The following is a 26,448-nucleotide window of genomic DNA, read 5'->3' as shown; positions in this document are numbered from 1 at the left end:
GGCGAGGATGAGGACACCGGCAGAGCGTGGAAGTGGGGACTAACTCGGCGTCGGACGAAAAAATGATAACTTTTGGGTGAAATACGCCGGTGGTCAGACGCCGCGATGCTAACTTCGCTCCGCTTCGCCTCGTTCCACCCGTTCCCTCGGTCCCACCCTCCAGATGCAGACGTGCTCTCTTTCTGCACCATCGCCGGCCAACCACTTCGCCCCGGTATTTCATTTCCACGTCTACCCGTGTGTACTCGACCACTTATTATGTGTACCCGAATGCTGGCTACGCAGGTACTGTTCATATGCGCGCCCCGGGGGAAGTGCCTCGGTCGGCCACCACCACCTATTCGCCGACGGAGGGGGTGGCTCGGACGGCGAAAAACTCGGGGCCGTCTCGGGTGCTTTATATTGCTGTTAATTTTACGCCGGGGCCGTGTAGCTTGTTTTTCGCGGCCGCGCGATAACTCCGGCGGCTGGCTAATGCTGCTGGCGCTTAAACGGGGTGGAGAGAAGCGACTGGCGGGATTTTTATCTCGCCCAGCGGCGAACGAAAACGTTGGAGAGTCTCGATGGCGCGCGCCATTTTTTTGGCAGCTAATTTCATAGACTTTTGGCGGCGCTCCAGCGATGGGCGCTGCGCTGCCACAGGGGTTGTATGCGTGGCTGCGGCGTCGTGCACCTGATGCGCGACGGACGGCTTCAAAATGGCGTCTTGTTACGCGACGCGCTACCCCTCGCTACACTGTCCGCGTTCTGCCGGTGCGATTCAGGCTCTGCTATGAATCTCTATGGGAAAGCGAGTATTCCTTCTGTGCGCGGGTTGGTGGAAAGTATCGAGATCCCTGGGAAGATAAGTAATGACGAGTAATTACGGTAGAGAGTCTGATAGAGTACGTACAAATGCTACTTGCAGAGTCGAGGGGGTTTCAGGGAAGAGAAACGAAATTCAGCCTGCTTTCTGTACCCTTCTTAACGCGCTTCTACCCGTTTCGCTCGCTTTCGATTGTACAAACGGCGAATTTTTTCAGCGAGCTATCGTAAGAAGGTCGCGGATGAGACTCTCGCACGTTCCACCCTCCATTTCTGCCGTTGGAAAAATCCTCATTAGCGACGCCGCGACAGCATCCCTTTAAAATTCAAAGAGCCCATTTACCCCTTTGCCCCGCTCGATCGAGGGACCTTGAAGCTTTCAAAGTGAATCCCCGATGTTCGGTCTCGCGGCGGTGGCCATCGGCCAAGACTCCTCAAAATGGCGGCCCCTTATCCCGCGAGAACGAGATGGAAGACGCGAAAAATCGCAGTCGTCTGCGAGCGAGCGCGATCCGGCTTAAATTCGTTTCTCCTTTGGAGAATAAAGGAACGCGGGGTAGGGACCGAGAAGCGTACGGAACCTGACGAAAATCACGGAATAAAGAAACGGAGGGGGTGGGCCGCGGCGGGCAAAGTGCAGCCGAAGAAAGGGAGCGAGCAAGTGGCAGCGGAGCGAAATAATTTTTCGAAAAACCGTGGGGAGGGTGTGCGGATACACCAAGTACAAAAGGGGAAAGCGGAAGCGAGCGCGAGAATGGAGGTGACGGCTACGAGAGGGGCAGAGAATTTTGGAGGGAAAGAGGGAGCGAAACGGCGACAGTCGAAGGTTAGGCCAAGGGTGGGAGGGAACGGGGAGGAGGACAGAGGGCAGAAGGGTGGGAAGATAGAGACGAAGAGAAAGGGGAGAGCATCCTCGGGGTAGCAGCCGGCAGCCAGTCAGCCAGCCCCGGCCAACATCGACCCGGCGAGCTGCTCTCTGCCCATGCGCAACAATCTTACCCAGGACTAGTGATGGGCCCGATCCAATTCCCGACTTACAACTTCTCATTACTTCTGTACAATGAAATCTACGCGTTATCATCGGGAATAAACGCCTGCCAGTCGCGATCGCGGCAAATCGTTGCGCGGGGTGAAACTTCCCTTTCAAAGCTCCACGGAGACCAGCTACCCCTTTCACGAACGCTTGCTCGTAGGATTTTTCGATCCGTCGGGGGCCTTTTCGGGCGACGCGTTTTGGTAAATGATGTCTCGTCACGCGAATACGGTCAGTCGGCAGGGATTTCGCAGATTTGGCGATGTAAAAGTTGCTAGCCATCGAAATATCCTGATGGTGTTTCACAGACGGGAAATATTATTCCCGCTGGGTGTGAATTTGTGCTTCCTTTTTCGTTCGCGGACACACGAGGGTCCGCGGATAACAGCGGTGTCATTCGTGAAATATTTGGACGCGATATTACTGGTTTCCGATCGGCGATTAGCGTCCACCGACTGGCAAGAGCGAAGCGGGACGCCATGGAATGTTTCCCGACAAAGTCCTTCAACGTGGCTGGAAAGCATTTGCCGTCCCAGCGCAATAAATACTGTCAATGCGAACGATTTATACGAGAGCTTTCGCTCGTGTCCCACGCGCTCTTTTTCCGTGTAATCCGCGACAATATCTTCTCCGTAAAAAGGCGACATTTCTGCCGTTAAAAACTGACTTTTCCCGGTTTCGAAACTTTGTTCTCGATAGAAATAGAGGAAAAAAAAAATACGCGCAGTTATTGCGACGGACATGTCTTGGACAGATCGTGGGAGTGTTTTCTTTTGTTTGCGCCTGTGCGGATAATGGTTGGTTAGAATGGCGGTCTCGTTAAGAATCCCATTTCGCAGAGAGGAAGCGCGGTGTTTAGGATCCGTTTGAAACGGTTATTAATTGACGTTCTCGCGGGCTAGGATCGTCCACTTGGTGCCAGAAGCAGCCGTGCTTCGTCATCCCTCCCCGAAAACTATGAGGCGTTTAATTAACTCCAGTGTTCGTGGAAAGAGAACGCGAATTCAGATGCAAATGCCCTGACACGCCCACAGGACGACCCTTTCTTCTTCCGGTTAAAACGCAACCGTTCAACGGAAACCGCTGCTCGGACGGACACCCTTCCCCAATAGAATTTAAATTCGCTCCCCCCCGACGAATATAATTCGTCGCTTAAGAAACCCAATCGGGATAGCCAGGCCACCGATCGAGAATCATTTTAACAACTTCGCCACCCGTCCTCTCCCAACGGCAGAGAAGAATAATTGCGGAGTTTCACTCGACTGTAAATAAATCGCAATCGATGGGTCGTCGAGTACCCTAAGCCACTGGATAATCAGCTCCGTAATTAGAAAGCTTGTAATGAAGCTACAATTCCGCCACGGTTAGTTCTCGCTTTTTACAGGCACGCGCCGCATGAATGATACAATGGAAGATTAAATTCCCGCGTGTAACGAGGATGGTACGTACGAGATCCACGGGGTAAATCGATTCGGGATTTCTTTCATTGCGAGGCTGTTCGACGCTTGCAGTGGTACGAGTCGCGCACTGGTCAGCCAGGCAGCGATGCAGCGCTACCGTACGACGTATCTAGAGACGCGGTAGCGTCTCGACGCTAAGTATATGAAAGACACCCTGTATATGTCGACTGTCGCTACCGCTATCATTTACTCGTCGACCGGCTATTCCAACCTAACCTGAAACTTATTTCATTAATATCTGATCACGCCTGCAGTATTTTCTAAATTTAAAGGCATTTTTCTCATGTAAACCGCATATAAGCTTTCGATCAAGACCAAATTCAATAATATCGGTCCACGCGTGACAGAGATATCGTAATATCGTCTCATGGATTTGTTAGAAACGGTAAGATTTTCTGATTTTCTTCCTCTTCTCTTTCAGGAAATTTTTCGTCAAACATAATACGCATATACGCGTTACACGCACACCTTCAGCCAAAATGAAAGTAACACATGGTTCGTTCGTCAATCGCTGTCTTCACTATGCAATCCACCACAAATTTTGACAGCTTACCGTCAAGTTTTAACCAAGTTATAAACGTGTTTTTACAAATATATACATAAATGAATTTCTTTTTAAGTTAAATGATAAAAAACAATTTAAACCAATTCCACCAATCCAATTGTCTTGAAGCTCTGCAGGCGCGCGTAGTTTGGATGACAATACAATATATTTAAAAAAAAATAACCCCGAGAGGATGAAAAAATTATCCAGTCATCAATTAATAATATAATAATAATTTATAATATTGAAAATTATCTGAAGTCACTCCCTATGCAAATTATCTTTGTAAAAAGAAGTGAGATATCCATAAAAAAAACTTCAAAAAAGTAAAAAAATTAAGCCAAGTACATGAAATCCAATAAATCACAAAAAATAGATGATAATAATAATTACAAAATAAAAAAAGATATGAAATCATAATGAGCTGCAAGTACATAAAGGTAAAGATAACTACAAATAAATATTTTAATACGAATAAATATTTTATTCAAAATACTTGGCGCTGCGAAACAGAAAAAATGTTAATCGTCCTCGTATTAATAATTTAAAATAACTTGCAGCTCATTTTGATTTCACATATTTTTTTATTTTGTAATTATTATTATCTTCTATATTTTGTGATTTATTTGATTTCACGTACTTGGCGTAATTTTTTTTACTTATTTGAAGTTTTTTTTCTGGAGATGTACATCTCTGCAACGCGTAGCCTGGTTTAATATCCCTGGTTCTTATTAAGTATTCCACACGGTGGTAATTAAACGTCCCTGTATATGATTCATTTCGGGAGGCCCGGGCCAACGCGTGCCAGCCCCAATCAGGAAGCTCATTCATCCTGCGTGTCCAGGAGGAACCGGAGGATTCCTTTCGTCGCTGTCCCTCGACAGTGGTCAAACACAGCTTCCCATGGGTCGCCAGTGACATACGGGCATCGAGAGGCGGCGGAGAAATAGAGGGAATGGGGAAACGGGGGGAAGGGGATGAAAGACCGATCAACGGCTTTAACGTTTTGGATTCCCCGAGGAAGCCCCGCGGATAAGAATCCCAGAGGCAGAGACCGCCGGCTTCTCCCCCTATCGCGAGCGGAGAAGTGCCGAGGATCGTTTCAGAGACCGTTGGCCGGCGAGGGGGGACACGGTTGGATGGTGGAAAAAAATTACTAAATCCTATCTGAATCGGTGGTCCATTGAGACGGTGGTTTGATATCGACCGAGGATATCTCCTGGTTTCCTTTTCAAAGGAAGCCGCGCGTGGAGGCGGTGGTATCGCGTGCGGGGGGGTGGGTCGAATGGGGGCGGAGGCCGACTAGGAGGGAAAAGGAAAGCGGAACAAGAAGAAGGCTTATTCCGACAATACATCCTTCGACGCAACGCGACGAGGGTGTGCTGACTGACAGACAGCTCCTGTCTACCGGATACCCAAGCAAAACCTACGTCTGCTACCCCTGTGTGTATCAGCGGCCCACCCACCCCCTCGAGAGATCGGTACGCCCCAGCAGCCTCTTCTGTGAATCGCGAGTAGAATGGTGGAGTGCACGGTGTATCGGAGGGAAACGGGGGAGCTCTTCTAGGGGGATCGCCGAGATTTTTGGTGGCGCGGAAACAAATACGACGTCCGCCACGGGGAAAGTTTCATTTGCGCTCCGCAGACATTGACGCGTTAAGCTCCGCTCGATTACTCGGAGGAGCTGGTAGAAGCTTTCGCGATCTCTTTTGTATCCGATGCGAGGCAGGGCTGTTCGAGTACTCGAATATTCGAGTAGCTTGAAATTCGGACCGAGCCGAGACTCGGTTTCCGAGCCGAGCCGAGTACTCGAATAAGGTGAATGTCCCAATTTCTGCTGATTTAAGAGGTAACTCGTCATAAAGAAGGTGTAAAGAGTTCTCGGTTCTATTCGAGCCGCTCGAAAAAATTCGAGTTCTCGCTTTTCTTCGAGCTACTTGGTTCATTCGAGCCGCTCGCTTTTTTCGAGTACTCGGCTCGGTTCGGTTCTTCGAGCCGTGTCAGGCTCGGCTCGCTTTTTCCGAGTACTCGAACAGCTCTAGCGAGGGGCGTTTGTCGCGGGTCTCCTTAGCTCCTTCATTATATGGACTCGGATCTATGGACTTCCGAGCTCAAACAACTTGCACAACTTACAGAAAGAGACACTGGAACGTGCAGCATCAATATTTTACGACTAATAGAGCACACCCAATCGTCGTCCGCGTTTGCACGGTTTTATATCCATTTTACGGTACGATGTGCTTGTACGCGCCCCGAAGGGACTCGTCCAGGGCTTAATAAATCTGTCCATCCCTTTCACGAGCCACCCCTGCCCGCCCACTCGCTTACCCACAAATCCAGTCGGGTCCGTTGGTGAGCACAAAAGTCAGTATCGTCTTGCTGGAAATTTCCGAGGGATAACGGGGCCGGGGTAGGGGCGGCGGGTTTGAAACGAGCATATCGACGGCAGAGAGCTGGAGCTTTTGCTCTTATATTAGGAGGGCTTTAATATCGAAGTCTGAGGGGTGCTCCCGTACCGTGACAACCCTCCATCAGACACGCTCTGTCACCGCAAAACGCGCTGTCCGCCGCCTATGGTCCGTTCTACAGGGTGTCCCGTTACGATACGCCCGCCCCGTAAGTGATCGTCGTCGAAGCTTTTCGTATAAATCGATCCCCGTCCCTCTATTTCTTTCTCTCTCGTTGAGTGCACCGATCAGGAACGTGAGTGGAAGCCAGACGCGCCACGGCCGGGATAGCGGGGAAGGGGGTTGCCGCGATGAATGTACGATCGCGATTTTACGATAGACGAATACGGAAAGGGCTCTCGTAACGTTTCGAGGCACGCCACTCTGCGGGGGATTGAAGCGTTGCGTCTGAAAAATTCAACTTCCGCGATTGAAAACGGCGATTAACGGGGGGAGGCAAGATTACATCGCCAGGGGGGGGGGTGGAATATCGATGTTCGATCGCACCGATGTTGGAAGAAATCAGCAGTGATATCTTGCGAGGCAAGTGACAGTGATTAATCCACGTACCTACGTATGCTTGAGCATCGTGGCGACTAAGTATCTAGGCTGAGCAAAGGGTGTAAGAAGGGGGTAAGAAGAAAGCCACCACCGACGAGGAGACTACCCCCAAACCTTTAATTAATCGCTCGATCGAAGGCGACGCGATTTGATGTCTGATTCTATTGCCAGCACGGCTGATCTCCCAAACTGGCGGAAAAAACAGAGGACGGAACTGAGCGTCCGGGGGCGAGTAACGACTTAAATGCATGCTTAGCTGCGTGCACACAACGGAGTCGTCGGTGCGCGCGTGTGAGAGCGCGCGTGTGCCCCTGGCTTCCGTATCCATCTCACACGCACCATTGACCACGAATGCACGTCCGATGGGGCAGCACCGTGGACCTCCTCAAAAATCAAGTTATCTCCATTCTCCGCGCATCGCGGGGTTTCAAATAAAACGCCACGTGGGCGGCGCGACGTCTTTTCCGCCTCGGCCGAGCCCGGCCGAGTGTGTCGCGCAAATTTATTGGAAATACCGTGCGCGAGATTACAGAGGATTGCCGTTTTATTATCGGATCTCGACGAGCCCCGGGAATTTATACTTGCCCTCCGGGGGCAACGAAGTAACCACGTCTAAGGTCCGCCCGTGTCGTTTACAAGTATCCTGTTTCAGTGAGAAATTCCAGTTCCTTCTAGGTTTAGGGGAGAAAGAATTCATCTACGCTCTAAACCACCGAAGTCTTACGAGCTTCGGTTACTTCCCATCGTCGGCGGAAGATACAGGATCGCTTTGTGCCACGCACATATTTGTGGTAAGTAGGATCGCGTTAGAAAGCAGTTGCGTAGAAATTGCGCAAATAGAAACTGTCCCGGCGGTACTAATCAGCGATGAATCCGGGGAGAGGAAAATGCGGGAATGTTGGAGTTCACTCACGGCGAAACGACGGCACCAAACGCTGAGCCATTTGATGTCCCGTATCCGCTTTCCGCCAGGCAGCTTCAGAATGATGTCCGTATAGTTGTTCGGTTTGAGCACCGGCGGATCCCTGCGCAGACAGAACGCAAAAAAAAAAAAACAGTGAAGAACCTCGTGTCCCTCTATTGTGCCCGTAACTGCTCCGATAATACCGCGTTTCCCGCTGGCCAGTCCCAGAGACGATCGTGCGCGTCGATTCGCATCGAGGCGTCGCCGATTTTCAGCAAACAATCCCGCGCCGCTGGGCGGGAAAGTCGAGCTCCAGCAAAAGACTGTTATACTATCCGCGGTAAATATGAGTCGCGGTATCGTAACAGTAAGTACTACACGAAAGTTACGCGTGACCTGACAAAAAATTCGGATGCATCCATGAATTTGCCTCGTGACCTGTGAAAATATCGATTGCCCGGAATAATCCCTGCTGGATCGTATCCAAAAGAGCAGGGCTCTGTTAAAATCGACTTAAGCAGATACGGAGGGTGAAAGAATTCTCCACGCTACTGTTTACGACTTTGCTACCGAATTTCCATGGGGGAAGAGACAAGTGCCGGCGAGTCGAAACGTAATAAAGTGCTCGCGCGGATTTCATCCGAACGAGATCGCCGTATAATTCCCGTTTTATTAACTGCACCCCCGCGATCTGGTTCGTCCAGCATTCCTCCTGTTTCCATCCCCCCCGTCAGCCCCGAGACTACCCCTTCGCCGCGCACAACAGGCTCTTTGAGTTTCATTTCGTCCCTCGGTTACGGTATGCCGCTCTCGTCCAACAGCCGACCCCCCCTCCCCACACCCTCGTTCCTTTTCTTTCTCTCCCCTGTCTTTCTTCTCAGCGTTCGTGGCTCTCGCGCGTCAACCCTGACCGCGCACGCGGCCTCCCGCGCTTTTATCCATCGTTCACGGTCGCTCGTGCGAGAACCAGCGGCGGGTTTTCTTCCGAGGATCGTGAGGAGGATCAAAGTGCTCGAGTTCGACCGAACGAGAGGGCTGGTCATGTTTCAGGCGTTTCGGGGCAAGACGCTGCGCTCGTACGCGCGCTGAGGAGGAATCATTCTTTACCTGCCCTCCTCCACTTCCGGGTACGGGACGATGTAACCGCTGGGACTGGGCGCGGAGCTATTACCGATCCAGAAGTAAACGTCAGGCGCAGTCCCATCGTAGCAGAAGCCCTTTATGAATATCGTCGTGTCGTCCACGACGTACGTGTCGCCTTTGATTCCGTGAGCGAACTGTGGCAGGGCACCGATCAGTTTGCCGTAGTAGTTGGGTCCGTTCTTCGCATGGCCTGCAACAGAAAACGAATTTCACGAGTCACTATGGGAATAACGCTTCTAACACCACCCCGTCCCATTTGAAAATACAGCCATCCCTCTCTCGACATTTCGAACACCTATACAGTGGCGGACATGTAATTATGAGCACAGCGATAATTAAACTTTCAGGAACTGTATCATAAAGGCCGTATTAGATTTAATGATTTTCGTCGAGTATTTCGAAAGCGTAATTTATGTAATGGTTTCCTGGATATTTGTGATTTAACTAGGTAAATGTAACTCGAAATACTGGAGGTTGTAATGTTCGCCTACGACACATCGGCGGACACATACTTATGAGCACGCGAACTGAACGACTTTCTTACAGTGTAAACAACCAATGTTCAGTTTTCGTTGCGCCAGAAACGATCGTGGATGTTCTGTACGTTACACAGTGTACGTTAAAGTTATTTTAATTATGAGTAAAGGTAAAAATATTACATCAAAACAACGGCTGCAAATGCAGCTGCTTCGAAAGCACGGTAATACATATCGAAGCATTTCTAAGGGATTGGGAATAACTGTTGGAGCTTGTTACGCAGTTATAAAGGACATAGAAGTGAATAAAACAGCAGATAATGTTCCTCGGAAAGTAAAAACCACGTAAAACGGATGTTCACACTGACCGTGTGATTCACCGAACCTCCAAAGCTGATCGTTTTAAAACTGCTGTAGACATAACAAAAAGTGGAAGAATGGTTCAACGTCGCTTAAATGAGTTTAAGTTGATGGGGAGAGTAGCCCGAAAAAAACCTCTAATATCCGAAAAGAATCGACGTGATAGACTTCGATTCGCAAAAACTCATATTACATGGACGGCAGAAAAATGGTCCAAAGTTGTATTCGCTGACGAAAGTAAGTTTAACCGATTCGGTTCTGATGGCAAATATTATGTGAGACGTAGGGTAAAGGACCTAATTACGGACACCTAACCAATTACTGTCACCTTAAGCTATTTTACTTAAAATAACGAATAAATAAACGTTAATTATGGATCGCTTTGTTTATTTAGATGTTATAAAAAATGTTCTTCTTCCATTTGCTAAAGATAAAATACGCAAAAAAATGGATTTACCAGGCAGATAACGATCCGAAACATAGGGCACGTGTTGTAAAAGAATTTCTAGCAAAGAAAAAAATAAATGCCATGAAATGGCCTGCTCAGTAGGGTGGAACGAAATATATTATTCATGACTCCTAATACTGGGCAAAGTTGCCATTTATAAAGTTATTTAAGCTGTGAAAGTTTGATCCTGATCAACAAATTTTTTGAGGTGCCGCAAGCCATTCAAAAATTCATATTTACTGATTGCGTGACTTTTGACTGGCTTGCGGCACCTCGAAAAATTTGTCGATCAAGATCAAACTTTCGCAGCTTAAATAACATTATAAAAGACAATTTGTGTCGCTGAAATCTGTAACAAGAAATGTTGTCCTTTTATTATGTTGCATTTGCTATGAATTTGAAGCAAAATATATCGTATGTATCCATAGAGCATAAATTGTATTATTGATAATTCCAATATAATTACACGATCTATGTACGTTTGATTGTAAAGCGTAATAAAAGATTGAAAATGACTATGTTCATAAGTATATGTCCGCCACTGTACATGCCCCGAGTTTCCTGCAACTGCACCTCCATTCGCCCAACGACCCTCCGACATTGCACGCGAAAGAAAGAGGAACACCTACGACCGTCCACCCCCACCCCTGGCTACCTGGACCGTGCACAGTGGCCGAAGGGTTATACGAAGATGGTCGATAAAATTTCAATGTACCAACGAGCGAGATCACCCCTAAACGCTCGGGACCGCGAAAAGACGTGGCAATGGTTGGGACTTGATTCGAGCTCGTCGCTGCGAGGGGGAAGCACGGGTTTCACCCTCGTGATATAGGTTGGACGCATCGCCGCCCCGATACAAAAGCCACGGCGGACCGGTCGACCGTGGCCACGATTTGCATGAATTTCATTTCATTTGCTCGACAGGCACATAAAGTCGGCCGCGGGAGCAGGAGTCGGAAGAGGCTGGCGCGGGGCAGTAAAGATCGGCGAGCACGTTTATACGAACGCACGTGGCGCGATCGCCTTAAAACCATCCGCCTCGAGATTAGCGGTTGCGTGCGTTTAACAGTCTGCAAAGTGAACGAGGGGGAAAGGGATTTCGCGAGATTGCTCGCAACGGTTGGGGGTGAGATTTACTTCGCTGGGGCTACTGCGAAAAACCGTGGGATACTTGAAAATCGAGAACGTCTTAGACGAAGGAGTTCAATTTATTCGAAAGGATTCGGTGGAGAGGTAAGCACGGCTCCCTTGTCTGGTTCCAGCTAACGGCTCCGGGAAATTGTAGGGAATTTTGCGTGGTGTTTTTTGACAGGGGAAAAGCGATATTCTATAAATCTTCTTATTTGTTGCCCGGCGAATGCATGAATTTCCCTTCGAATCTCGTGGAAATCGGCTTAATGGCTCGATCGGAATTTTGGATTTAGGACGCACGAGCACGTACTCGTTTCTATATGTGTTGCTGTGTATTTTTAACAACCCGGCGAATCTCTGGCTGCGCGTCGACCTGCGCCGAAACATAACAAACAAATTTCGTATATTCAGCGGGCGAATTCGATCCTGAAAAATGGTGCGAAGTATTTATTGCCGACCGCCAACGTTCGACAAGATATTAACCCGCGGCTATTAAATATTCCAAATCCTGACTTCCTTCTCTTCCTAAGATCCGATCGGTATTGATGCGATCCCAAATATCCAGAATGAACGGGCCCCACTGAATGATTCAGTGAACGCAGAAAGTAATTCATCCCTCGCAGCCCATTAAGGGGGTAGTGGACTATTTCAGCTTAAAAAATCGATATTATTTATTTTACTGCTTCTGAAAGTCTTTACGAACATTTTAAATAAATGTTGATGAAAAAATTCAAATAAAAATTCAATGCAGCGGCGCGCCGTACAGGACAACCTTCAACGATTAATAACTTCGACAATTTTATACATTCCGACGATTTTTTTTGTTGTAAATATTCGCAAACATGCCCGCAATAGATTGTCAAAAGCACGACTATAACGATTGTTTGGTATCAAAGTAATTTAGCGTCAAAGAAACTAACGATTTTACGTATCCAAAAGTCCACTATCCCCTTAAGGGGAGGTTCCGGTCTAGAGCCCCAAAAAATAGGTGATCTTTAGGAATTAATTAAAGGAAAACTACTAAATATAATTTAATGGGACGTTTTGCATTGTATTAAGGATGTCTCGAGTTATAGAAATATATTTTTTGTTTTATAATTAATCATTACAGACGGCACTGGAGAGTCGTTAAAGTCAAGGCGTCAAAAAATTGATCAAAATCGGTGGGACCTGTATCCCTAAAAGTTATTATCCGATTCGACTGAAACTTTTTATATTTTGAAGAATATACTTCTGGCTAGGGGGAAACCAAAAAAAATACAAAAATTACATTTTTTTTAGAAAATAACAACACTTGAAGTTTGAAATCACTTTTCCCCTATATTTTTCGTCCTTTCAGCGCCTTTGAAAATTATAAATTTTCAATTCTTGTATTTTTTCTGATTTCCCTTCTAGCCAGAAGTATATTCTTCAAAGTAAAAAAGTTTCAGTAGAATCGGATAATAACTTTTGGAGATACAGGTCCCACCGTTTTGAGAAGACTGTTTCGAGAAAAACGCGTTTAAAGTTTTACGTGAGTGCCGAGTGGCCGGGTGTTACCCATGCATTTGCCGCTACTCAAATGCCTGTAACTTCGGGAATTTTACGAATTTCAACAAATCCTTTTAAACACGTATTCCTAAAAGGTTGAACATTCGAAAAATGAAATAAAAAAAACTCGACTCTTAGACCGGACCCTCCCCTTAAACGGCAACAGTGTCCACGATCGAAGTGCGCGTTACCAAATATCTGAAAGTCGATATAATACGAGTATAAAGAATTCATTTCCACGGGGACACGTTCAAAGTCCGTTTCCAATTAATTCCCATTGAACGATCGGCTCGGTGCCGCGATTTTTGTTCCGCGCGAAACACCGCGGGATAATTAACACGTCGCTGGATGGCAGTGTTCAGCCGAAACGCCGAGTCGAGGCTTTTAGTCCACCCTCCGCTCGCCATTCACCCCGTTCGGTGGTCGGAGTTGTATTGGTGAACGCGGAGGTTCCGTTTCTTCTCGAGCCATCATCGTCGTCGTCATCGTGGTCGTCGCTGGTAGTCGTCGCGCTCTGTTAATAGCGATGGCTTCGACGAGCTTCGAGTTGCTTTCACTGAACCACTCCAAACGCGTCTTTGCTGTATACCCCGTACCAATAAGTAGTATAATACAGCATTTCCAGGATAGATCTTAAAGCTGGGAGAAAATTGTTTCGTTCCGAGGAAGAGGTCGCTCTACGTGGACTGGTGGAAGATTTGAATTCTATGATACAGAATTGCTGGAAAATGTTCAAGCGAAAGGTTCGGGCGCCCACCGTTACCCGTCGGCACGGCAGGATATTACGGTGATGCGACAATGAACGCAGTGATCGCTATCTGGCCGGTATTGGGGATGTCACCCCTCTCTGGTCGCACCAGCGCGTACAGAATCGGGCACGAAGCGATAGGAGAAAGAGGGGAGCACTGGCGAGAGGCACAGCGAACGGAAAGGAAAGAATGATAGAGGGTGGGCGGGGGTAGGAAGGGAATAGAACCCTACAGGGGTGACTGGGGACATGGGGAAGAGGAGAGAGCTGGATATCTACTAGTAAACACGAGCACACAGCCGCGCCAGCTCGTACGTGGGTGCGTGCCTACGCGCCGCCACCTAAACTACCCCCGACTGGTGCTTAAACCGCCTCCCCTTTTATTATGGGCCGCGACGGTTATTGGATTGTACCGTGCTATTTGTTGCCTGCCACACTAATGGATCCATAATCACCGGGACGAATTAACGCAACGCGACGACGACGGGGCGCTACTTTAAACACAGCGCGGCGGCGCGACGCTCCTTCACGCTTCGTCGCTTCGTTGGTCGCGTGGGTCCGCTCGCCTACGCTCGCCGATCCAGCGCCCAGTCCTGGAGGAATGTCAGACGCCACGACTGATTTCAATTCACTCAGCTTTTGATTAGCTTGCGCGCGATGCCGCGATTCAAAAGACGATAAAAAGTCGAAAACCTTTCTGAATAATTTCGCTGCTACCGCTACGGTCTTCTATTATCCGTCACGCCTGCGCCCCGCGAATTCGCGGCGGTCGTTCTCGCGAGGGGCCCAGGCCCCGCGTATATCCTGAGAGGCACGTCTGAAAGCAGGATATGATCCTGGAGTAGCGAGGGGGTATACTACGGTCAACATTTGAGCGGGGCAAACAGCAGCCGACCGTGGCCGCTTCATCCCTTCTTCCATTCTGCCCTTCGCTATATCCGTATCCGCCGATGAGACTCTGAATCGCGCGCAATGTCCTCCGCATCCTCGCCCCTTGGTGCACGCTCGGTCTTGGGCGGATCTCCACGGGCCACCGCGGGGAATACCTTAGCCCCCGGGCACCCTGGCACAAAGCATATTGCATGTGCTCCAAATACACAATCGCAGCCGGGTAGCGTCGGGGTTCGTTACCTTCTGGCGTCGATGGTCTTTGCTCTTTCGATCGGATTCAACGGATCCGAGCGGATCCGAGCGGATGCTGCCTCCGGGCACTCGTTTAATGAGGATAGTCATGGAAATTCCACTCGTTATCTTGCCCCGGCAAGGGCGTCACGTGTCGAAACGAGAACGCCCAGCGAAATTAAACAATTACGCTTCTCCCAGCCCCTCCTCTGCTGGAGAAATCGTAGCCGAGGCTCGCGGCAACAGGCTGCAAGGTGGCAGGAGAGCTGAGGGAAACCTACTCCCTTGAAATTCTCCGATCGAATATTGCTGGAATCGAAACAGGTCAGCCTTTCTCGCTCCTTTCGCGACCCGAGTCCCAGCGAATTAATTAGAAGCAAATGTTTTTTCGTCCCGGCGAGAAGCCGAGCATTTTTACGGCCTCGCCAGCTTTTACCGTGCCCCCGGGCGGACATTTAACGAGAAAAGTCCTGAGAAATTCCCTTGTTACTTCGCTCTTAAAGAAGGCGCGTCGCGCTTTCCCGCGACTCGTGTTCTTCGATCGACTCCCACTGAAAACACCGTCGCCCCGTCTGCTTCATCGCGCTGTGTTCCCTCCAACTCGTAAATTACAGCACCGTTAATCGAGGAGTCGCTTATTTTTGCTCCCTTTCGCAATCCAGCGACTGGGAAGAGCGCGATCTTCTGTCCGATGCGTCCATTGTAAAGGCGCAATCGTCTTCGTGAGAATCCTCAAAGTTCACTCCTCGAAGGATCAATTAACGAAAAATGCTGCGCCGTAACAGCGACGGGTTTCACGCTGTACAGGAGTTTCGTGGAGGAGAAATACTACGAGCCGTTCCTAGCAGAGACAGGATCCACCGAGACGCATCGTTCTGTTCAAGGTTCCAACGCACAGCGAGCCGGCGCATCGAGCGTTTTAATTGACATTTACCATTTCCCAAGATGAAGGCTGCGTCGAAGCGATTTATCGAGTCATTAACTTTTTCCATTCCAGCCGAGCGTTACCCGTTGACGGTTAGTTCCGCCTGTTACGCAGCGAGAGCGTGACGCCTTGCATCATAACGAATGCAGATTTTAAAAGCTTGGATTATCATCGGCGCGCGTTGCAGCGTTAAGAAAATCCTTGCCGCCGATTTTGTAACGGCCAGCCTGGCTTCGTGGGACCGATTTAACCCGCTCGAGTAGCAGCGGCATAATCAGACCACAAAAAATTAAGCAGATCCGATTTTACGTGCGAGCCAGCCAGCCGTTTCCTACCCGATCGCTACGTGACTGGGCTAGACCTACAATCGCGCGTGCACTTTCACTTTCGTCTGGCCGGCCGGTTTCTTTCGGCAACCAGCGAGACACCGTGAGATCGCGGAAACACAGGCCGGCAGCCTCAACTTTCCTGGCTCGATGGGAACGCGCGGATCTATCGACCATAGGAGTCAATTTTCACTCTCCCGTATGATCTCTCTACTAAACACCGCAGCATTCGCTCGACCCGTGACGATCTGAGGGGGATCTAGAGACGCGGCAGCGTCTCGACGCCAAGTACATGAAAGACACCCTGTGTGTGTTGAGTGTCGCTACCGCTATCATTTATTCGTCGCACGGCTATTCCAACCTAACCTGGAACTTATTTCATTAATATCTCATCACGCCTGCAATATTTTCTAAATTTAAAGGCATTTTTCTCATGTAAACCGCATATAAGCTTTCGATCAAGACCAAATTCAATTAAATCGGTCCACGCATGACAGAGATATCGTAATATCGTCTCATGGATCAGTCGGAAAGGGTAAGATTTTTCTTCTAATTCTGATTCTGATCCTTCAAGCCAAATTCTCCTCAACATAAGGTGAATGTCCCGATTTCTGCTGATTTAAGAGGTAACTCGTCATAAAGAAGGTGTACAAAATTTGTTTGCGATGAAAATTTGCAGAGTAATTGATTAATTCTTTAATAATAAATCAGCCAATTCAGAAACTATTTAAGAAAGATATTTCAAGATGTTTAACTGTTAGTAATTTGTAATTAAATATATAATCCTCTAAATGTCCGTATTTCTGCTGATGAAAAATAGCGATGTATGTATTGCTCCAAGCTCGTGCAACGCTCGCGTAAATGTTTAAATAATTTAGAATTATTTTGTTGCAAATATAGTAATAATTCTTATGCGGATAGAAAATTAACGGGTGTCTGGGGACTGCATAAGGGACTTCGCTTCGGTTGCACGAGCTTCTGGCACGACTAGGATTCTGTAACAGCTCCCTGTTAAGGACGACGACGTGTCGTAGGTAGATCGGGTCATCGGCGACGCCTCCGCCGTTTAATCAAGGCCGAGGGACGATTTTATCGAGGGGCACGCGAGTGCCAGCGCGAGTTTTCGAGGAAGCACGACGCGTCCCATTGTCCTCGGTAGGAGAAAGTGGCGTGGCTGGAGTGCAGGGCTGAGAGGAGGCTGGCGAGGAGAGGCAGTGACTTAAGACGTTAACGAGACTAACCGGATTCATCGCCAGCGGAGGGGTGAATCTTGGCGGGAAGGGTGAAGAAAGCCGTGTAGCACCAGGCGGCACTGATTTTAATCAAGATATGGCCTGGCAGCAGCCAACGGCGGATCAAGTGAGCCGGGGCTTATCGATTTTCTAAGTGTTCCCGACCGAGAGGCGAGTCGCCGCGACACCATCGAGAATTCCAAAGTAACCAAACTGCCGCCTGCTGCCAGCTAGCTGCTGCATTCAAGATGAAACAGCCGGACGTCCGAGGATCCAGCGAGGATATTCCATTACTCCGCGAGCGACGAGGATCCCACCCCCTCAGCCATTCGATTATTCCAGACGCGATGTTTCCCATCCAACGTCCTGCTCGCAGCCAAATTTTCCTCCCGTTCTAAAATCGCCCCAACGCGCCGTCGTCTATGCATAAATCTCATCTTTGCGCAAATATTCACGAGCCCAGCTGCGTCACCTTGGACTCCCAGTCTCTTTAACGTAGCCGAAAAGAGACGGTACCCCGAATCGGCGCTGAGAGAAGGTTGACCAGTTTCTTATACCAGGAAGAGGGAAAAATTCTGACGCGAAAGCTGAAGGACTGCTTTATTTTCCTCTTCTTTTCCGAACCTGTATACAGATTTCGAAGGAGCTCGTTCCCGGACGGGGACGCTCAATTTTAGGGAGTGGATGAGATTTGCCTGACAGCGAGAGCCCCTCTAATCCGCGCGCCCATTCGACTCGCATCGGTTAATCCGGATAATTGTCGTAGACAAGGCAATCTCTTAATTGATCGGGACTCCAGACAGCCTGGACCGTTCGTCTTCCAAGAAGAATACGAATGATATTTTTTTGTCGTTTGCCCGTTAAGAGATTAAAGCCAGGGGGTCGGCCGCCTCGTTTTAGATCCATTATACTCTCGGGAGAGGGGACTAGCGCGAGAAACGGAGCGAGGGTGGGAACGGCACAGAGGAGGACGGGAGGACAGCGAGGGGGGCAAGGTGAGCGTAGACAGGGTGTTCGAGGAGAAGATGCAGAAGGAAAGTCCCAGGGAAAACAGCAATGGGACCGGGACGATGCGAGAAGGAGAGACGGATCTAGGCGCGAGATGGAGGCGGATGAGCTATTCCACGTCAAAACGAATAGGTGAAAAGTTTAGTTTCACCGATTCTCTTCAAAATTACAGCATTTGCCGATAACCTTGCAAAACAAAGTATACTAAATTTCAACGGCCTATGTCAAATAGTTTTCGAAATATTTAATGTTAAAGTTTCGAAAGTTCAAACAAAATCGGCTGACGCGTCATCACTTAAACTGTAATATCTCGGTCATTTTTAAAGATAATGCCACCGTCTTGGGTTCATTTTAAAGCTGAAGGAATGCTTTCTCAAAACGTATGTAGAATATTTTGTTTATTGTTAATAAACTTAACAGTAATCGATGTCAAAGTTTTAAATCGTGATTTGACGTCGTTCCCACCCACGGTTCGGCTTGAAAAAAATATCATTCGATTCGTTAAGTCTTCAACTAATAAATGCCTTTTTAAAAAAAGTGGAGAAATTTTGGGAACAGTTAATAAAAAAATAAAACCGTTCCCATGGTCAGTCTGCACGCACGCGTTTTCAAAACAATAGCCTAGCGTAGGAAAGTATTTCTATACGATGGGTTAAAACAAATTTTTCTTTCAGTATTTTCGGTATTCTCGAGAAAAATAGTAGGAATATCTGCTACCTACTATTGCTAATCTTTTATATGGTGAGCAGATATTCCTACTATTTTTCTCGACATCTTTGACATCGATTACTGTTAAGTTTATTAACAATAAACAAAATATTTTATACGCGGGTTGAGAAAGCATTCCTTCAGCTATAAAATGAACATAACAAGGTGGCATTATCTTTAAAAATGACCGAGATATTACAGTTTAAGTGATGACGCGTCAGCCGATTTTGTTTGAATTTTCGAGACATTAAGATTAAATATTTCGGAAACTATTTGACATAGGCCGTTGAAATTTAGTATACTTTGTTTTCGCAGGGTTATCGACAAATGCTGTAATTTTGAAGAGAATCGGTGAAACTAAATTTTTCACCTCCCCGTTTTGACGTGGAATAGCTCGGATAGGGAGAGCGTAAACAGGGACAGAGAAAAGGTAGCGCAAAGAAGGGGTGAGGTGGGTAAAACAGAGATAAAGCTGGGAAACGCCGAGACACGGCGAAAGAAGAGCAGAAAGAAAGTTAGAGGGAAACAGAGAGCGTTCTGGGAGGGTGGTAAAGAGGGAGAGGGGTTGAGACAAAAGGAAAGAAGATGAGGAAGAAGAGGGATGAAGGAAGGGGCCGAGGGGAGAGAGGGAGGAAGGGAGAGGGCATGCTGAGCTTGCAGAAAGGGTGGCTGGTGATGCGTACCATAGCTACCTCGCCAAATGCATTAAGACCACCCTCCTCCACCACCCCCCGGCCTACCACCCCGGCAATATCGAACTGACTGTACGACTCGTTCCACGCAGTCGGGATACATCGCGTTTCTCGCGCCTCGTTTGCTCGCGAGTGGTAGGCGCCGCGCTCTCCTGGTCTCCGGCCACTTTTCGAGCGCTGCATTCCGTACGGACGCACGCGGAACGCTGCACCAGCGCCGGAGGAAACGTCACACCCTCGCGGCCAGTCGAGAGGAGGCGGAGAAAGAAATGGGATTCCGGGGAAATAGAACTCGTGCCGGGAAGACGGTCTCCGTGGCTCAAGCCGCTCTGCAAACACACCCTTCGGCGTAAAATAAAAGCGTGGCTTAAGGAACCCCCTCTACAGTGAGCCTCCCATACGCAGAATTCATTTCCTCCACTTCCGCGCCTCCATCCCCCGAATTCGATCCGATTTTATCGGCCTGTTCGCGCCCCTGCTTTTCGGCGGCGAATAAAACGAAACTGGCTCGGACTGTTTGCGCTTATTTATGCATAGTAACGGCGGAAAATTATCTGCCATCGGCGGGCTGCTCGTTAAAAGCCAGCTTAGGGTCACGGTGACCTGGAGGGAGCGTTATCACTCGGCAGCCATCGAGAACGGGCTTTTTAGAGACTACACTGGCTGAGGGTAAATGGAAGGGTGGGCAGGTAAGCTGATGATCGCCTCTGCTTGCCTGCGAACGTACTATTCAAGGAACGAATCTGTTAAATACCTGCGAAACTACTATATTTCACACGCCGCCGAGGATTGCGATGGCCGGGTGCGGCCGTTGATCAACGATGATCGACCGAATAATTTTTAATTAATCGCGATGCCGAGGGTGCGCACGGCTTGCTGGCTGTCGCGTGCGGGCACGGGACGCGTGACGGGCTCTAATGCCAGCACGTGACAAATGTTCCGGACCGATACCATTATCGTCCAGAAGCGACGGTGGTGACCGTGTCATCGTCCAGGACACGATTCATAGATCGACCACCCCCGTCCCCGTCCTCCCGCTCTGGTACGCTTTAGTTCCCACGAAATTCGCGTTACGACGACGCGGGGCCTACTTGCAACGAGACGTGCACGCACACGCGCGCGTACGTACACGGATGCAGGCGCGTAGCTGGCACCTCATTCCAATCGATATGCGACGACACCCCCATGGGGAGACATTCATATCGCAGTGGAACTCAAACACGGACCAGAGACACGCCACTGTAATATCGTCCCCTTCGGCTACCCTGATCGCTGTCCCATCGATATCCGAACATTTGGCTGCCAATTTCGCCCACGATCCCCGACCACTTCCCATTTAGACGTGACTAAAGAGCCGCCGTAGTTATTCCCGCCGCTATCGACTCGGGGGTGTACATTGTAATTGTCGTGTCGCGACCATTCACGGTTTTAATTAAAGGACGAGACACGCGTGGAACAATCGCCTTGGGTCCGACTAATTGCACCGCGGTGGGTGGGTGTAATTTATGAAAGTATGTAGGCCTGGATAAGTAGGGACAGCGAGAGACGCGCAACAACGGTCGATAATGACGTTGTCGTGTCGGAGCACGTGTCGCCGGTTCATCTAATAACGCATTATGCACCCTGACGACGCGCAAATTATACGGGGATCCAATACCGCCGACAAGAGGAAGCCAATCAAATACCTCGTCGTCGCGCAGTTAACGCGCTCGCATCTGTTACCTCTTAGGGCAGCGCGGCCGGGGTACAAGTGCGAATGCAAATGCGTGGTGAAGTAATGAGGTAATGGGTGAAAAGTGCGGTGAAGGGCGAACGAACCTGTGCATCCTGGGATGCGAGTGAGGAGGGCTTGGGGAAGGGCGTGGAATATGTGTGAAAGTGTGTGGAATTTTGAAAATTTAGTCGGGGAGAAGTCCTCGGTTTATAGAATTTTGAAAGTCTCTCAGTATCCATCAATATTTCTAGAGTTATCAAGAAGGACTTTCATTTCACGGTAAGAAGTTACTCGTTCCCCAAAACTGTATACAGATAATAACACTTCTTGAAAAAGGTAAAAAACTGAGTTGAAAGGTGCGCTAAAAAGGATAAAATATTTTTTTTGTTGAAAACGATGCCAAAACAGAAACAAAATTAAACGCTCTGATTCGGGCGTTAGTGTGCCAATGGACTATAATTGATAAAGGTTTGGAAATTTAATTCTGTTTCTATTTTGGCACCGATTTAAAAAAAATTATTTTATCCATTTTAGCGCACCTTTGAAGTCGGTTTTTTAATTTTTCTCCAAAAGTTTATTATTTTTTAATTTTTATTGACCTTTTTTGAAGTCGGTTAAAAAACAGTTGTCATCGTATCAATTGGGGAACATACTCCATATAACAACGAAAGAATCATCCAAATCGGTCCACGCGTTACAAAGTTATGCGTGAATATACATACATACATAATGAAATATACGTGATGAATTGAGTAACCTCCTCCTTTTGGAAGTCGCTTAAAAACGTATAACTACTAATGCACAACGGACATAAAAAAATTCTAAATTAAACACGGAATCGATTAAACAATTGTCTCCGGAACGAGTCGAACGCAATCGAGAACAAGTCAATATCGGCTAAATAACGGTTAGCATGTTTTGAGTTGATGTTGAAAAGTAATAGAAGTAGAGTGGTTCGAAAAAGTGGTAACATTTTTGTCGGCCACTGTATACACAGCACAATTCATTAAACACCTAATCTTACTGTCACCGTCCACTATCCAAAGATATTACGTCCCAAGCCAATATACCTGACTACCCATCCACCCATATCACGATGTTCGTGCAGCAGAGCCAGTAGCATTTTTCTTGGAGACACCGATGGCTCGCCAGCCATCAATCGATAGCCACCAGAAAATTGGAATCGAGCATCGATAGCCAAGAGCGAACGGCGAAAGATGCGGATAATGTGGCACAAAGGCGCAGGCTACGCGCCGCTCGCGATCATAGATTTCCACGAGCAATACCGTTCCATTAGTTAAATTGTTTCCCTGATACGTCCGCGCTCTTTGACTCGGTGCTTTCATCCCGACCCCTGGGTGCCTGGGACAGGCGAGCCTACGATGCAATTCCGGGCGATCTGCCCTCCCCGAGGAGTCGATAAGAAAATAGCATGAAAGAAGAAAGAGGGATGGATCCGTGGGGAGACGGGTGATCATTTGATTGCGGATAGATTACGGCGGCGGGGGGTTTGTAGCGGCTGACAATGCAAACCGAGCCGTTTTATATTGGCTCCCAGTCGATACGCGATACTAATCCGAGGATGGAATGGAGCTTTTTGTGCGCGAAAGGGGGGCAAACTCCTCGGAGAACTGGCGAAGAAGAAGAAGGAAGCTTCAGGGATATCTCGATGCCTGTGAAAGATGCAAACGTGGGGACTCCAATTTCCAGAGTAACAGATAAGGGACACAGAGAAACAGTGATGCTTGGTTCGTTCATCATCTGACCCATCTTACAAGTCGCCTTCACGGATTAAAATCGGTCGCAGGTGGGGAGTGAGATTAGAAGAACACTCGATAGAAGAGTCCCCCTCCGCGCAGCCCGAGATCAATCGTTTACATACAGTGTGTAACAAAAGTAAGTAGACACGACAGTTTCTGACGTTTGAATAGATTTTTCTGAAACCTAGAGTTAGGTATCCTAGAAACTAAAACAGCAAACGTTAGGGCGACGACCCCCAATTGTTATTCCTATTTGGAGCACAAGTTTCTTTTACGCGTTAAGTTTATTGTGCCAAGTTAATTAGAACATATATATTAAAAGGTTAAAAAAGTAAGTAAACATCTTTGGTTTTTCATTTTGTATTCCGTTCGTGAAATGTATTTTTGAATTACCTCTTCATTTTTTGGAGTAGGGAAAATTATAATTTTAAAAGGGAAAGTTAACTCCCAAGTTTACCTGAAATTGTTACAAGACGTTATAATTTCCAGAAGGAAAACGATTGATAGGAGATGATTTTATACTCCAACAAGACAATGCACCAATTCATACGGCGAAAATTGTTAAAAAACATTTACAAGAAAATTTAATTAACATTTTGGAATGGCCTCCGCAAAGCCCTGATCTTTCGCCAATTGAAAATATGTGGTATATCTTAAAATTACTAATCGCAGAACACGGACCACGCAATATAAAGGAATTAGAAAATTTAATAGAGAAAACATGGCAATTATTTTCAATTATTTTCTCCTTACCCGATCGATTAGCCAAACTATCATTGCGGGTATTAATTTATTATTTACTTCGTGTTTACTTACTTTTGTATTATGAGTTCTTCACACATCATGCATTTTTTTTTAAACAGATTATTAATTAGTGAAAGTTTTATTAGTATAGTTATTTCAGTAGTCTCGTGTAATATCAATAAATATATACTTTGTTCTATGAAATTAAACACTTACTTCGATACAATCGTTTGTTTGCTAGAACTCCGACTGTTTACTTACTTCTGTTACATACTGTATCTATTAACACCAAACCACAAAGTTCGGGGCGATCGTCGCCTTGTCGGCCGAGCGATCGTGCACGGTCCTCTGGGAACCACGCATCTGGCGAACGAGCAACAAGTACACGCATTAAATGTACACCCGCTACCGACTCCAATTACTCGGAGTACCCTGCCTCCGCCATGCACGTGCGGTCCTCTATCTTCGGCCACGCAGTTGCTTTTCCGGTCGCAATCGAGTTCCAATTGCGGGGAAATTCCAGCCCGATTGCTGTTCCATCGGCCACGAGGATTGACCGTGTGTCCTCTGCGAGTCGACGGGGACTTTTTACTTGGCAAGAATTCAGGATGATTTAAGAGCTACCGAAGTGGAGCTTTGATGTGGCATGTGGACCTTATACGCTGAAGGTAAGACGGAGTCACGGAAGATTCGCCTTTGATTCTACGTCATGCTAGATTGCGCAAGTTTCCTGGGAGTACTGGCAACTTCGACTACGATGTGGTTCACGGACGGGAGGATGACGAGACGCTGGATTCTAGAGCTTAGCGTTCACCGACGTCGATTATATTCGTTTCATTCGTGTCAAGGTGTGGCGAACGCAGCAACGAGGGTAATTGATATAATTGCTCTAGATCGGCACCGAGGAAAGGGAAGAATTGAACCTCGCCATTGAGATTCCTTACTAACAATAGCGTCCACTCCTAAAAGCTACGTAGTAGACGTTCCCTTCTCTTCGTATCAGTTCCTCCATGATTCGAAACCATATCAAAGCCCTCCTCTGTGTCCTTCGGTGCGAATAATTTAGCCAGCGTGGATGTACAAATACTACAGATCGAAAGTTCCAAAGTGTATAGGAATAATCGTAACTACGAGGTTGATTCGGTGTCCGACTGACCTATTCCACTTCGACAGTAGCGTAGGGGTTGGTAGGGGCTGGTAGAGGCTGCTCGGCGGTGAGCGTCGCGGGTTCAGCGCTCAAACGACGCCCCCCACTCGCTACCCTCGAGCGTCGCGGTGGGAACGACGCTGGACGAGCGCCCCAACGTCGCCCCCTCCCGCCACTGGCACGCGTCGCGACGCTTGGTCCTCCGAAACTCACTCTCGTTCCGACGTTCCAATGAAAACGATTCCTTTTGTCTATCGTTTTGTCACTATTAACAAAACTTTTTTACTAGCAGGAGCGTCCGTATTTCCTCCTCACATCCTATACGCTTTCATCTGTTACTACTGAGATTTAGCGAGTCTTCCCAAAGGAACGAATTTAGAGCGCAGGCTCCAGAAAGTTATTACACAGTTTCGTGCTGCAACGATTTAACGCGAAGCTTGATGGCGCAATTAATGTGATAGATATTAAAGGTAATCCACCGAAGTGTGCCGGTGCACCGTGCGCCCCGTTTACGATAAATAATCCGGAATAACAATTTGCGAGATCGAGGGGCTTCGGAATCGCGCGACAATCTCCGCAGGAAAGAAAGGAAGGCGCCTCGCCCCCGATATGCATCGAACGTGCACCGACGCAGTCGATTTTTCACTCGGCGCAGCTAGGTGCACGGGCTGTGCATATGGGTGGCCAGGCCCTGGTGCATGCGCACCTGTGCCACACAGTTTACAAGATACTACACACGTGTTACTATAGATGTTACTACGGCGAGTACTCTGTAATCTGACAGAGAGTACGGAGATTGAACCCAACTGAGCGGGACTCGTTCAACCGAAAGTAATCCCGCGGGAAAGCAAAACGAGAACGGGAGGGGGAAAAAAAAGGGATCGGAGGGGGCGCGGGAAAAATTGCTCGATTACTTCTGCAACGTATGATCGCGTAACCCCGTCATCGCGTGCCCAGCCTCTGTTCCGCTACCTGCAAACCGCCGCCGCGTACATATCCGACGTCGAGTTGTTCACCTGGAAGCCACCCTATTTTTCCCTAATATTTTTACACGGAGCCAGCTCTCTGCGACAGTTCTTTGGCATTGGCAAATATATCTAACCTTACTGGATGTATTCTGCGTCCGATGGGAAAATAGGTTCCTCATAAATATCACAAATACATCCCCATGATCGCGTCAACTGGCTTATTTCGCCATGGACCGTCCCCGTGGATGAGGAGAACAGGGCTCGAGTAGAGAGATGAGTGGATTACAGCCGATACGCGTCGCATTACAGACAAGTGTCCGGTGTAATCTGTAAGCTTGTCGATTGAACAGAATCGGGCCCGACTGCTGACACGGAAGTAATCCTCAACGAAGGAGATGAAAAAAAAACGTGGCCCGACTACTTGCACGGCCAGGATGCTGGCAACCGTGGCACGAGGCATTACCACCCCATACGCCCCCCCTATATAGATGTACACTCGAGAGACCTTATGGG

The 26,448-nt window shown here is 48.0% G+C and overlaps 1 protein-coding gene across 7 annotated transcripts in view; it reads right to left on the bottom strand.

The window, feature by feature from the left end:
• LOC143368867 (protein Skeletor, isoforms B/C) overlaps positions 1-26,448 on the bottom strand; it is a 71,863-nt gene that overhangs the window by 20,410 nt on the left and 25,005 nt on the right. For all 7 annotated transcript variants that reach the window (XM_076812053.1, XM_076812054.1, XM_076812051.1 and 4 more), the window contains 2 exons: positions 8,861-9,086; positions 7,763-7,874 (listed from right to left, as the gene is read on the bottom strand). In XM_076812053.1, the coding sequence (XP_076668168.1) occupies positions 7,763-7,874; positions 8,861-9,086 (338 nt within the window). The remainder of the gene's footprint in view (positions 1-7,762; positions 7,875-8,860; positions 9,087-26,448) is intronic.

The sequence above is a fragment of the Andrena cerasifolii genome, chromosome 5 (genome assembly GCF_050908995.1).
Source record: "Andrena cerasifolii isolate SP2316 chromosome 5, iyAndCera1_principal, whole genome shotgun sequence".
NCBI classification, from domain to species: Eukaryota; Metazoa; Arthropoda; class Insecta; order Hymenoptera; family Andrenidae; genus Andrena; species Andrena cerasifolii.
The sequence above is the reverse complement of the archived record's forward strand: the minus strand, read 5'-3'. Positions and strand labels throughout refer to the sequence as shown.